The following is a 12,521-nucleotide window of genomic DNA, read 5'->3' as shown; positions in this document are numbered from 1 at the left end:
CAATAGAGAGTAGGTCATTCGGCCCTTCGAGCCAGCACCATAATTCAATGTGGTCATGGCTGATCATTCTCAATCAGTACCCCGTTCCTGCCTTCTCCCCATACCCCCTGACTCCGCTATCCTTAAGGGCTCTATCTATCTCTCTTTTGAATGCATTCAGAGAATTGGCCTCCACTGCCTTCTGAGGCAGAGAATTCCACAGATTTACAACTCTCTGACTGAAAAAGTTTTTCCTCATCTCCGTTCTAATAGCCTACCCCTTATTCTTAAACTGTGGCCCCTGGTTCTGGACCCCTCCAACAGGTTTACAACATTGGGAACATGTTTCCTGCCTCTAACGTGTCCAACCCATTTAATAATCTTATGTTTCGATAAGATCCCCTCTCATCCTTCTAAATTCCAGTGTATATAAGCCTAGTCGCTCCAGTCTTTCAACATATGACAGTCCCGCCATTCCGGGAATTAACCTAGTAAACCTACGCTGCACGCCCTCAATAGCAAGAATATCCTTCCACAAATTTGGAGACGCCCACAGTACTCCAGGTGCGGTCTCACTAGGGCCCTGTACAACTGCAGAAGAACCTCTTTGCTCCTATACTCAACTCCTCTTGTTATGAAGGCCAACATTCCATTGGCTTTCTTCACTGCCTGATGTACCTGCATGCTTCCTTTTAGTGACTGATGCATGAGGACACCCAGATCTCGTTGTACGTCCCCTTTTCCTAACTTGACACCATTCAGATAATAATCTGCCTTATTATTCTTGCCACCAAAGTGGATAACCTCACACTTATCCACATTAAACTGCATCTGCCATGCATCCGCCCACTCGCACAACCTGTCCAAGTCACCCTGCAACCTCATAGCATCTTCCTCACAGTTCACACTGCCACCCAGCTTTGTATCATCTGCAAATTTGCTAATGGTACTTTTAATCCCTTCATCCAAGTCATTAATGTATATTGTAAATAGCTGTGGTCCTAGCACCGAGCCGTGCGGTACCCCACTAGTCACTGCCTGCCATTCTGAGAGGGACACATTTATCCCCACTCTTTGCTTTCTGTCTGCCAACCAATTTTCTATCCATGTCAGAACTCTACCCCCAATACCATGTGCTCTAAGTTTGCCCACTAATCTCCTATGTGGGACCTTGTCGAAGGCTTTCTGAAAGTCGAGGTACACCACATCCACCGTCTCTCCCCTGTCAATTTTCCTTGTTGCATCCTCAAAAAATTCCCGAAGATTAGTCAAGCATCATTTCCCCTTCGTAAATCCACACAGACTTGGAACGATTCTGTTACTGCCATCCAAATGCTCCGCAATTTCATCTTTTGTAATTGACTCCAGCATCTTCCCCACCACTGATGTCAGACTAACTGGTCTACAATTTCCTGTTTTCTCTCTCCCTCCTTTCTTAAAAAGTGGGATAACATTAGCTACTCTCCAATCCACAGGAACTGATCCTGAATCTATAGAGCATTGGAAAATGATCATCAATGCGTCCACGATTTCTAGAGCCATCTCCTTAAGTACCTTGGGAAGCAGACCATCAGGCCCTGGGGATTTATCAGCCGTCAGTCCCATCAGTCTACCCAACACCATTTCCTGCCTAATGTGAATTTCCTTCAGTTCCTCCGTCACCCTAGGATCTCTGGCCACTAGAACATCTGGGAGATTGTTTGTATCTTCCTTAGTGAAGACAGATCCAAAGTACCGGTTCAACTCGTCTGCCATTTCCTTGTTCCCCATAATAAATTCCCCTGCTTCTGTCTTCAAGGGACGCACATTTGCCTTGACTATTTTTTCCTCTTCACATACCTAAAAAAGCTTTTACTATCCTCCTTTATATTATTGGCCAGCTTACCCTCGTACCTCATCTTTTCTCCCCGTATTGCCTTTTTAGTTATCTTCTGTTGCTCTTTAAAAGAGTCCCAATCCTCTGGCTTCCCACTCTTCTTTGCTATGTTATACTTCTCTTTTATTTTTATGCTGTCCTTGACTTCCCTTGTCAGCCACGGGTGCCTCTTACTCCCCTTAGAATCTTTCCTCCTCTTTGGGATAAATTGATCCTGCAACTTCTACATTATTCCCAGGAATACCTGCCATTGCTGTTCCACCGTCTTCCCTGCTGGGGCCTCCTTCCAGTCAAATCTGGCCAGCTCATGCCTCTGTAATCACCTTTGCTATACTGTAATACTGACACTTCCGATTTTCCCTTCTCCCTCTCAATTTGTAGAGTAAAACGTATCATATTATGATCACTGCCTCCTAATGGCTCTTTTACCTTGAGATCCCTTATCAGATCAGGTTGATTACACAACACTAAATCCAGAATTGCCTTCTCCCTGGTAGGCTCCAGTACAAGCTGTTCGAAGAATCCATCTCGGAGGCACTCCACAAACTCCCTTTCCTGGGGTCCAGTACCAACCTGATTTTCCCAATGTACCTGCATGTTGAAATCTCCCATAACCATCATCGCATTACATTTGCGACATGCCAATTTTAGCTCTTGATTCAACTTGCACCCTGTGTCGAGGCTACTGTTTGGGGCCTGTAGATAACTCCCATTAGAATCTTTTTATCCTTGCAATTCCTCATTTCTATCCATACTGATTCTACATCTCCTGATTCTATGTCACCCCTTGCAAGGGAGTGAATATCATTCCTTACCAACAGAGCGACCCCACCCCCTCTGCCCACCTGTCTGTCTGTCTGTCTTTTCTATACGTTGTGTACCCCTGAATATTCAGTTCCCAGCCCTGGTCCTCTTGTAGCCATGTCTGTAATTCCCACAACATCATACTTGCCAATGTCTAACTGAGCCTCAAGCTCATTCACTTTATTTTTTATACTTCGCGCATTTAAATACAACACTTTAACTTCGGTATTCACCTCCCCTCTCACACCATTGGCTCTGACTGTACTCTCTTATCCCATCTAGAACTTTCCATCCCATTTATTCGAGAGTCCTTTGCAATTTCTCCTGTATTCGCTTCCCCTTTAACTCCATCTTCATATTCCCAATTTGTCAACCCCTCCTCCCCACTACTTAGTTTAAACCCACACGTCTAGTTCTAGCAAACCTGCCTGCCAGAATGTTGGTCCCCCTGCTGTTAAGGTGTAACCCGTCCCTTTTGTACAGGTCACCCCTACCCCAGTGGTCTAGAAATCGAAATCCCTGCTCCCTGCACCAGCCCCTCAGCCATACATTCATATCCCCGATCCCTCTGTTCCTGCCCTCACTAGCACGAGGTACAGGTAGCAATTCAGAGATAACCACCCTCGACGTCCTACTTCTCAGTCTTCTTCCTAACTCTCTAAACTCAAGTTGCAGTATCTCCTTCCTCTTCCTCCCGACGTCACTCATGCCCACGTGCACAACTACTACCGGTTGATCGCCTTCCCTCGCTAGGATGTTCTGAAGCGGGTCCGTGACGTCTTGAACCCTGGCACCAGGGTGGCAACAGACCATCCTCAAGTCCCGCCTGCCGCCACAGAATCTACTGTCCGTACCTCGAACAATGGAGTCACCCACTACTATGGCTCTTCCTGACTTCGGTCTCCCGGTCGAGTCTCCTTGCCTGGATTAGAGCCACCAACCTGTCCGCCGCTCAGAAGCGTCTTCTGCCCCAACAGCTCCCAAGAGGGTGTACCTGTTTGCAGTAGGCACAGCCACCGAGGTCTCTTGTAGTCCAAGTTCACTCCCCTTTGAAACGGTCTCCCACCTTCGCTCGACCTGGACCCTTGGCATGACAGACTCAAAGTAGGTCCTGTCCAGGACCTTTACTGAATGACTCTCTTCTCTTTGTCTTATGCATGTTTCATAGTGTCTTGTCCATCAAAGCCCCTGCATCAGTACATTTAAAGAAAAGCTGTGGGCGAAAAAGGACATTAGTCCTTTTTGTCCTGAAGCTAGTTTCCTTGGCATATTGCCACTTGCCCAATTTATACTATGGACTTCAATTGACTTCAGAAATTGGGCACTGGGTGCCAGTGAGTACATGAAGTGAGTTCATATGAAATGAGTTCATCAGTCTGAAGAAAGGTCTCGACCCAAAATGTCACCCATTCTTTCTCTCCAGAGATGTTGTTACTCCAGCATTTTGTGTCTACCTTCGATTTATCTGCAGTTCTTTCCTACTCGTATGGATGCATGACTGATGAGATTTGGGAGGAAGTTAGATTCTTGAGATATTAGGATGAGATCTGGAGAAGGTGGCACCAATATAGCCTAGATACTATATTTCGCTTGGGCAGCTTGCATCCCAGCAGTAGGATCATTGACTTCTCTCACTTCAAGTGACCCTTGCTTTCCCTCTCTCTCCATGCCTCCCTCTTCCCAGTTCTCCGACCAGTCTTACTGTCTCCGACTACATTTTGTTGGCTCTGTTGTTACCTTCTCCCAGCTAACAATGATTTATTCTACATTTTCCTTGACCTCCATTCCCTTTGTCCTATTTTCACACCGTACACTTCCTTGTATATGTATCTCCCTCTCCCCTAACATCAATCTGAAGAAGGGTCTCGACCCGAAACGTCACCCTTTCCTTCTCTCCAGAGATGCTGCCTGTCCTGCTGAGTTACTCCAGCATTTTGTGTCTATCTTTAGTCTAGATACATTGTATCTAGGTAGGTTAGAAGGATTATCTGTGAAGCAAATAATAACTTGGGAATGTACCATAAACATTCAAAGATTCTGTTTGAGATAGACTGTTAGCTAATTTCTGTGAAATGCAAAAACAGTAGAGCAGAAATAATGGGGTTTTAAGTTAAACCACTAAGAAGCTTGAATACAGTCATAAATACAAGGCACTGAATTCTTAACATGCATTTAGAAGAGGCTCATTACCACAATTTAGCAGGCTGAACGAGATGGTGGACAATTCTGGGTAGGTTTAGCGAATGAAGCTGGGTAGATGGAAAGAATGACAATTGGATTGCTGTTTTACAGCAGTGATCATTGCTATGGAGGGCGTGCAGCGTAGGTTCACTAGGTTAATTCCCGGAATGGCGGGACTGTCGTATGTTGAAAGGCTGGAGCGATTGGGCTTGTATACACTGGAATTTAGAAGGATGAGGGGGAACTTATTGAAACATATAAGATAATTAGGGGATTGGACACATTAGAGGCAGGAAACATGTTCCCAATGTTGGGGGAGTCCAGAACAAGGGGCCACAGTTTAAGAATAAGGGGTAGGCCATTTAGAACGGAGATGAGGAAGAACTTTTTCAGTCAGAGAGTGGTGAAGGTGTGGAATTCTCTGCCTCAGAAGGCAGTGGAGGCCAGTTCGTTGGATGCTTTCAAGAGAGAGCTGGATAGAGCTCTTAAGGATAGCGGAGTGGGGGTATGGGGAGAAGGCAGGAACGGGGTACTGATTGAGAGTGATCAGCCATGATCGCATTGAATGGCGGTGCTGGCTCGAAGGGCTGAATGGCCTACTCCTGCACCTATTGTCTATTGTCTATTGTCTAATGCCAAATAAAGATGAGGAATCAAGGTTCTACATTTTGGAGGTAATCTAGTTTTACTAAACAGAGGCCTGGAAATAGCTATTTGAAGGTCAATCAATCTCAACAATGGGGGGCATTTAAAGAGAAGATTCAAGAGGTTCAGGATAAACATGATGCCACAAAGAGAGAGAGAGGGTGGAAATGACAAGTTGAGAGTCTCTGGATAACTAAGAACTTAGAGTAGAAAATGAAATGAAATAGGGAAGCTTGAACCAAAAGCCAAGAAAAGTGGCGGCACGGTAGCGCAGCGGTAGAGTTGCTGCTTTACAGCGAATGCAGCGTCGGAGACTCAGGTTCGATCCTGACTACGGGTGCTGCACTGTAAGGAGTTTGTACGTTCTCCCCGTGACCTGCGTGGGTTTTCTCCGAGATCTTCGGTTTCCTCCCACACTCCAAAGACGTACAGGTATGTAGGTTAATTGGCTGGGTAAATGTAAAAATTGTCCCTAGTGGGTGTAGGATAGTGTTAATGTACGGGGATCACTGGGCGGCACGGACTTGGAGGGCCGAAAAGGCCTGTTTCCGGCTGTATATATATGATATGATATGATACAGCAAGTTTATCATTTGTGTGCATGCAAAAGGTATCGCTTCAATCACCAGAAGGGATGTTTCTAATCACTTATTCTTGATTTCTATTTTAAACACTTTGTTGCAACTTTTATCATTCTTTAAAAATCTAATTGCTGCTTCGTGCTCAGTTCCATCAAATTTTGTTTATGTGAAATCGTTTGAAAATCAGATGCGCTTTACAAGTCATCCCCAGCTTACAAACACTTGACTTATGTACAGCCTGCATTTCTGATCAAACGTTTGGGAAATCATTGGGATGGAATTGCTGGTTGCTGTAGGGTTGCAGGCCTCTTCTGACGTATGGGAGCTCCCTGTTTCCAAGTGGCTACACGACGGCTTGCGAACTGTTTAGGTTACAAGCAATTCACAGGAAAGGAACTCTGCACTAACCTGGGGAGGGCCTGTACTTGTGTGTTAACAGTGAGTGCCAGATTCACCTCTACGTTCATATCATTGCTTCCCTGAGTAACTAGAGCTATCTGTTTGATATTAATTTATCCACGATAAATTTATTAAAAATAAATCTCTTTGGTTACCATGCAATGGCTCCTAACTACTCCGGTCAACCCACCGCCTCCATAGAATCTCCAGATTGGGCATGTTCTGCAGAAATGTTGTATTCTATTACAGTTTTTTAGCTGCTAACTTTGTTTTTTGTACAAGACTTGCTCTAGGTCCTTCCCAGGTTAAAACTGGTTCTGTTCCTGAGTACCGTTTGCAACCCAAATAAAAAACGTCAGCCAACCAAGGAAATTTAATTCAAACATTCAGATATAGCCATTAACAGAGTTCCCATGCTACAGAAGATGCCTGCAGCCCTGTAGCAGCTGCCAAATCCATCCCGCTCGTCTCCCAAATTCTGGCTCTAATGTATAAGCTGTACAAAAGTTAGGCTTTTGCAAGCTGGAGAGGACCTGCAATTTTTTTGTTTGCCGACTTCTGACTAATTTTTATCATTTTTTTGTTTCCAATTTCCACTTTTTCTATCTTTTTAATGGTCTGAAATACAATTCTATACGAATATCACTCCTATTTCTCTCTCGCCTTATAGTTTGGCATATCAGCGAATGAGTTGGGAAGCTCTAAAGAAGTCAATTAATGGTCTCATCAATAAAGTGAACGTCTCCAACATAGCGCATATTATTCATGAACTTCTTCAAGAAAATATTGTTCGGGGAAGGTATGTATGTGTCATTTCACCTGAGAAATTATCTGTGATATATGTAAAGTCAAGAGTGTTTTATTGTCATATGTCCCAACTAGAAAAATGAAATTCATACTTGCTGTGGCACAACAGAATATGTAAACATAGTACACAGTAAACAATATGATAAACGAGAGAGAAAAAAAAAGTTCAGTGTGTATATATACACATACTCACAAGTGCACACACACATTCAAAAAAACAAAGCTCTGAAGTTTAATACATTCATTGTTTTCCAAAACAACTACAAACATTGGCCTGGCAGTGTCAAGCCACCTGTATTCACTGCCTCATTATTTTTTTAAGCTTGCTTTTACCTGAAGGGAATTGCTTGAAAATGACCTTATCCACCATGCTAGTCTGAGCAAGGCCACGTCTGGCCGCCTGGCCTTGATGTACCATGTAGGAAGGATTGAACAAGCTTAACCTACAATATGATTTGACAATGGGCTAAGGCTCGCTCTCATTATAAAAATAATTGACAATAGCATTCAGAAGCTATTAAATTAAGTACAGTTGGGGTCCATTGTAAGTCTGGGTGAGTAAGGGCCGGAGCTGCGGAACTGTTCCAGGTGTGGACTCCTATATATTGGCGAGACCACGCGCAGGCTCAGCGATGGTTTCGCTGAACAGCTCCACTCAGTCCGCTGAAACCTACCTGATCTCCCGGTTGCTGGACACTTTAACTCCCCTTCCCATTCCCACACTGACCTTTGGTCTCCTCCATTGTCAGAGTGAGGCCCAATACAAATTGAAGGAACAGCACCTCATATTTTGCTTGGGCAGCTCACACCCCAGCGGTAGGAATATTGACTTCTCTAACGTCAAGTAACCCTTGCTTTCCCTCTCTCCATCCCTCCCCCCTCCCTCTTTCCAGTTCTCCGGCCAATTTTACCGTCCCTGACTACATTTTTTCTCTGATTTGTTGTTACCTTCTCCCAGCTAACAATGATCTATTCTACATTTTCCTTGATCTCTATTCCCTTTGCATTGTTTTCACACCTTCATTCTTCCTTATCTATGTGACGTCAGTCTGAGGAAGGGTCTCGACCCGAAACGTCACCCACTCCTTCTCTCCAGAGATGCTGCCTGTCCCGCTGAGTTACTCCAGCATTTTGTGTCTATCTGCTGCTATTAAATTAATTACATTAAAAGAATCTTAAAATGGAAACACTTTTTTTAAACAACTTTGAAGATGAGCAATTCGATCTATTGCTGATTCAAGTTTTAAAAACAAAAAAGGATCACCCTTCTGCAATGCCTTGTAGCCGTTCTTCTCCATGGAAGTGAATGGAGTCACTGAATTTCCATCAGGTCCAACATAACAAAGTGTGCAAATGTCTCATGACCGATGGCAAACTGTATAATGTTGGCCCTCTGCCTCGCATCTCCATGTGTAGTCATTTATCAAAGCACAATTAATCAAGAATTAAAGGGCAAGCACCTTTCAGCAATTTTCATTATTTCTAACGTTCACATTGGCACATGGCTGAGAAAAAGTGAGTGGGAGAAAATATTAACAGTTCCACATGGAACCATTACCATTTCAAAGGAAACTTGACCATTATTTGGCATATATACAAGTCCCAATTTAATTGTTGACATCTAGAGCAGTGGATACAATAGATGAGGTTGGATGAGGTGCAGGTGAACCTCTGTGTCACCTGGAAAGACTGTTTGGGTCCTTGGATGGAGTTGAGGGGGGAGGTAAAGGGACAGGTGTTGCATCTCCTGCGGTTGCAGGGGAAAGTGCCCAGGGTGGGGGTGGTTTGGGTAGGAAGGTTTGGCTTATATATACAAGATCTATCTCAAGTTCAAATGTTTAAGAAATAGTTTTGCTGGAATCGATGGAAAAATGCTTTTATTGTAATAAGCAGAACTAGGACATATACCTTTTTTGGATGAATTGTGATTGCTACTGAACTCATTTGTGAAATACAGTTTGTTAGAAAGGATAAGTGGGGACATTTTTTAATTTAGTTGTACTTCAAACTAAATAAATTACTCAATCTTATTAGTTTTGAGTGATTGAGGTGCTTATTCCAAGTATTTGACACTATTGTTTGCAAAAATAAACCTTTTGACAAAATATAATTCATGTTTTCTGCAGTTTTTGACAATGTGCTCTTTCTGTACAGGGGATTGATTTCTAGATATATTATACAGGCACAGACTGCCTCTCCTATATTTACACATGTTTATGCTGCTGTTGTGGCAATCATAAATTCAAAGTTTCCTCAAATTGGGGAGCTGATTCTCAAGAGATTGATTTTAAACTTCCGCAAAGGTTATCGCAGAAATGATAAGGTAAGCAAATAATGTTATTTAGCTCTCTCATTTGCAACTATCAGAAAAGATTTTTTTTGATGTAAAAAACAAAAACATTAATAAAAATTGACACTTTTGCTTTTCTTTCCAGCAACTGTGCCTTTCAGCCTGCAAATTTGTAGGTCATCTTGTTAATCAGAATGTTGTAAGTACATCTTTAAAATTTCTGTTCCTGCAATGTCTGTGTTAGGATAATTGTTACTTTCTCTTGCATTTCGAATGGTTGTCTACTGACAATCTTGATCATTCTCATCTATTATCTGGGAGCTATTTGGGGATTATTTGAACATTTTGAGGATTAAATGAAAAATTTAATTTCTATAAATTTCTCCTTAACTCTGAAGAACAGAGAATTTTATCTGGGTATATTGGAGAGCTGCCATTTGTGGATCACTTATTACCCACATTTTACTTATGAGTACCACAAATAGGCCATCTGGCCTTTGAACTTTCTCCATCATTCATCAAGATCATTGCCAATCTGGGCACCATTATCTGGCACCATCCCTTTATCGCTTTGTTCCCTTAACATCCAGAAAACTACCAATCTGTGATCAATGAACTTGGTGACTTCACAACCCTCCAGGGTAGAGAATATTTGGATGCACTGCCCTATTGGTGAAGATGTTCCAACTCTTTGCAATCTTGGATTGAGTCAGAGAGTCATACAGCACGGAAACAGGTCCTTTAGCTCAACTTGCCCATGTTGACCAAGATGCTGCATCTACACTTGTCTCTCCTGCCTGTATTTGGCCCATATCCCTCTGAACCTTTCCTATCCACGCACTTAGCCAAATTCATAATTCTCCTACTCTGGATATAAGACTCTGCATTCACCCTAACTAATCGTCTCAAGATCTTATACACCACCATAAGATCACTCCTCATCCTCCTGCGTTCCTAGGAATATAGTGCTAGCCTGCCCAACCTCTCACTACAGCCCAGGTCTTCAGGTCCTGGCGACATAAATCTTCTCTGTATTCTTTCCTGTTTAACATCCTTAGTTTAGTTTAGAGATACAACGCAGAAACAGGCCCTTCGGCCCACTGGGTCCGTGCCGACCAGCGATTCCCGCACATTCATTACACACACTAGACACTACACACACTAGGGACAACTTTTACATTTACACCAAGCCAATTAACCTACATTCCTGTGCATCTTTGGAGTGTGGGAGGAAACCGAAGATCTCGGAGAAAACCCACACAGGTCACGGGGAGAACATACAAACTCCCTATAGACAGCGCCCGTAGTCGGGATCGAATCCAGATCTCGGGCGCTGCATTCATTGTAAGGCAGCAACTCTACCACTGCGTCACCGTGGGATGGTGACCAAAATTGAACACAGTACCCCAAATGCAGCCTTGTACAACTGTAACAGAGCATTTTGTGATGGATAACCTAGATTCTCAAATCTTTGATGATTAATTTTAGACTCCTGAGTCTGGAGGCAACACATTCCCTGCCTCCACCCTGAGAAGCCCTGCAGTCATTTTTATTTTTGGTTCAAAAATCAGTACGAATTAAGTAGGTCCAGGAGTAGCATAGCTATTATCCAGTGTAATCCAGAGATGATACTGAATTTCACTGTGCAGCTGTCAAATTTAAATTCAGGTTTCAGATCACCCAAATTAGAAATGTAAAAGAAATGAGTCATTAGTAACAGAAACTACAACCCATCTGTATGTAGACATAAAACAGTACAGCACAGAACAGGCCGGTTAGCCCATAATGTTTGTTAAATATGATGCCAAAATAAACTAGTCCCTTCTGCCTGTATGTAATCCAAATTCTTTCATTCCCGACATATTCATGTGCCTATTTAAAAGCCTCTTGAATGCCATTACCGTATCTGCTTTCACCACATCGGTTGGCAGCGCACCTACCACTTTTGTAAAAAAATACTTGTCCCTCATATCTCCTTTAAACTTTCCTCCTCTAACCTTAAAGTATGCCCTCTAGTATTTGACATTTCCACCCTGTGAGGAAGGTGCTGTCTATCCTATCTATGACTCATAATTTTTTACACTTTTAACTAGTTGACCCTTGGCCTCTGCTATTCCAGAGAAAGCAATCCAATTCAGCCATCCTCTCATAATAACAAATACCCTCTAATCTACACAGCATCTTGGTAAATCTCTTTTCCACCCTTTTCAAACCCTCCACCTCCTTCCTGTAATGGAACAACCAAAAATTGTGTCCTTAAGGGACAAAAGTGTTACGTCTTTACCCTGACCTCTATACAATTCCAAATCTACCGTTCTGGTTGAACCAGCTTGGCAACACTTCAGTTTAATTCAGGGTGGAAATTAAATGGTGTTCTTCCAAAGTGACCCAGATCCTGCCAAAATATATATTTTTTAAAACTGAGCTTTTGGACCTAAAAAGGTTCAGATATCTAAAAGAAATGAAATGCATAGGTCTTTTTAAAAACTTTATTTGATTAATAGACATTTCAGACTAAATGTAGGTGGTTCTGATTAATTGGCCAACATTTGAAAGCCACGGTTGTGTGATCATGGCCAGTAATAATGTATGCAGTTTAAGTTTCTGTTTGGTTTCATTTTCACCCAAATTGGGTTTGAAACGCACCGAGATGCACAAAAATAAACAATACAAGCCATGATGTGTGTCCTCAGGTTAATTTTTAGAAATTGGCTTTAAAAAAACCCGAATTCAATACATGTTGTTCCTGTTTATATGAAAGCTTACAATCTGGTTTATATGAAAGCTTACAAAAAAGGCGGAACTTTTTTACAATAATAACATGAAATATAAAATGTCATTAATTAGACTTTGTATTTGGGTGCATGGCTTCAATTTAGCGAATCCTTGTATTTAATTGTGGTGATAAATATTTTGTATGAATGGTTAAATGAGGTTTATCATTTTTTTGACCTTGTAA

General features: G+C 42.4%; 1 protein-coding gene across 1 annotated transcript in view; it reads left to right on the top strand.

Moving 5' to 3' along the window:
* cwc22 (CWC22 spliceosome associated protein) overlaps positions 1-12,521 on the top strand; it is a 78,554-nt gene that overhangs the window by 34,082 nt on the left and 31,951 nt on the right. Inside the window, exons 7-9 of the mRNA XM_078404028.1 lie at positions 7,136-7,264; positions 9,427-9,595; positions 9,708-9,761. Coding sequence (XP_078260154.1) covers positions 7,136-7,264; positions 9,427-9,595; positions 9,708-9,761 — 352 coding nt within the window. The remainder of the gene's footprint in view (positions 1-7,135; positions 7,265-9,426; positions 9,596-9,707; positions 9,762-12,521) is intronic.

Source organism: Rhinoraja longicauda, chromosome 8 (assembly GCF_053455715.1).
Source record: "Rhinoraja longicauda isolate Sanriku21f chromosome 8, sRhiLon1.1, whole genome shotgun sequence".
Classification (NCBI taxonomy): Eukaryota; Metazoa; Chordata; class Chondrichthyes; order Rajiformes; family Arhynchobatidae; genus Rhinoraja; species Rhinoraja longicauda.
Note: the sequence above shows the minus strand (reverse complement) of the source record. Positions and strands in the feature narration are given on the sequence as shown.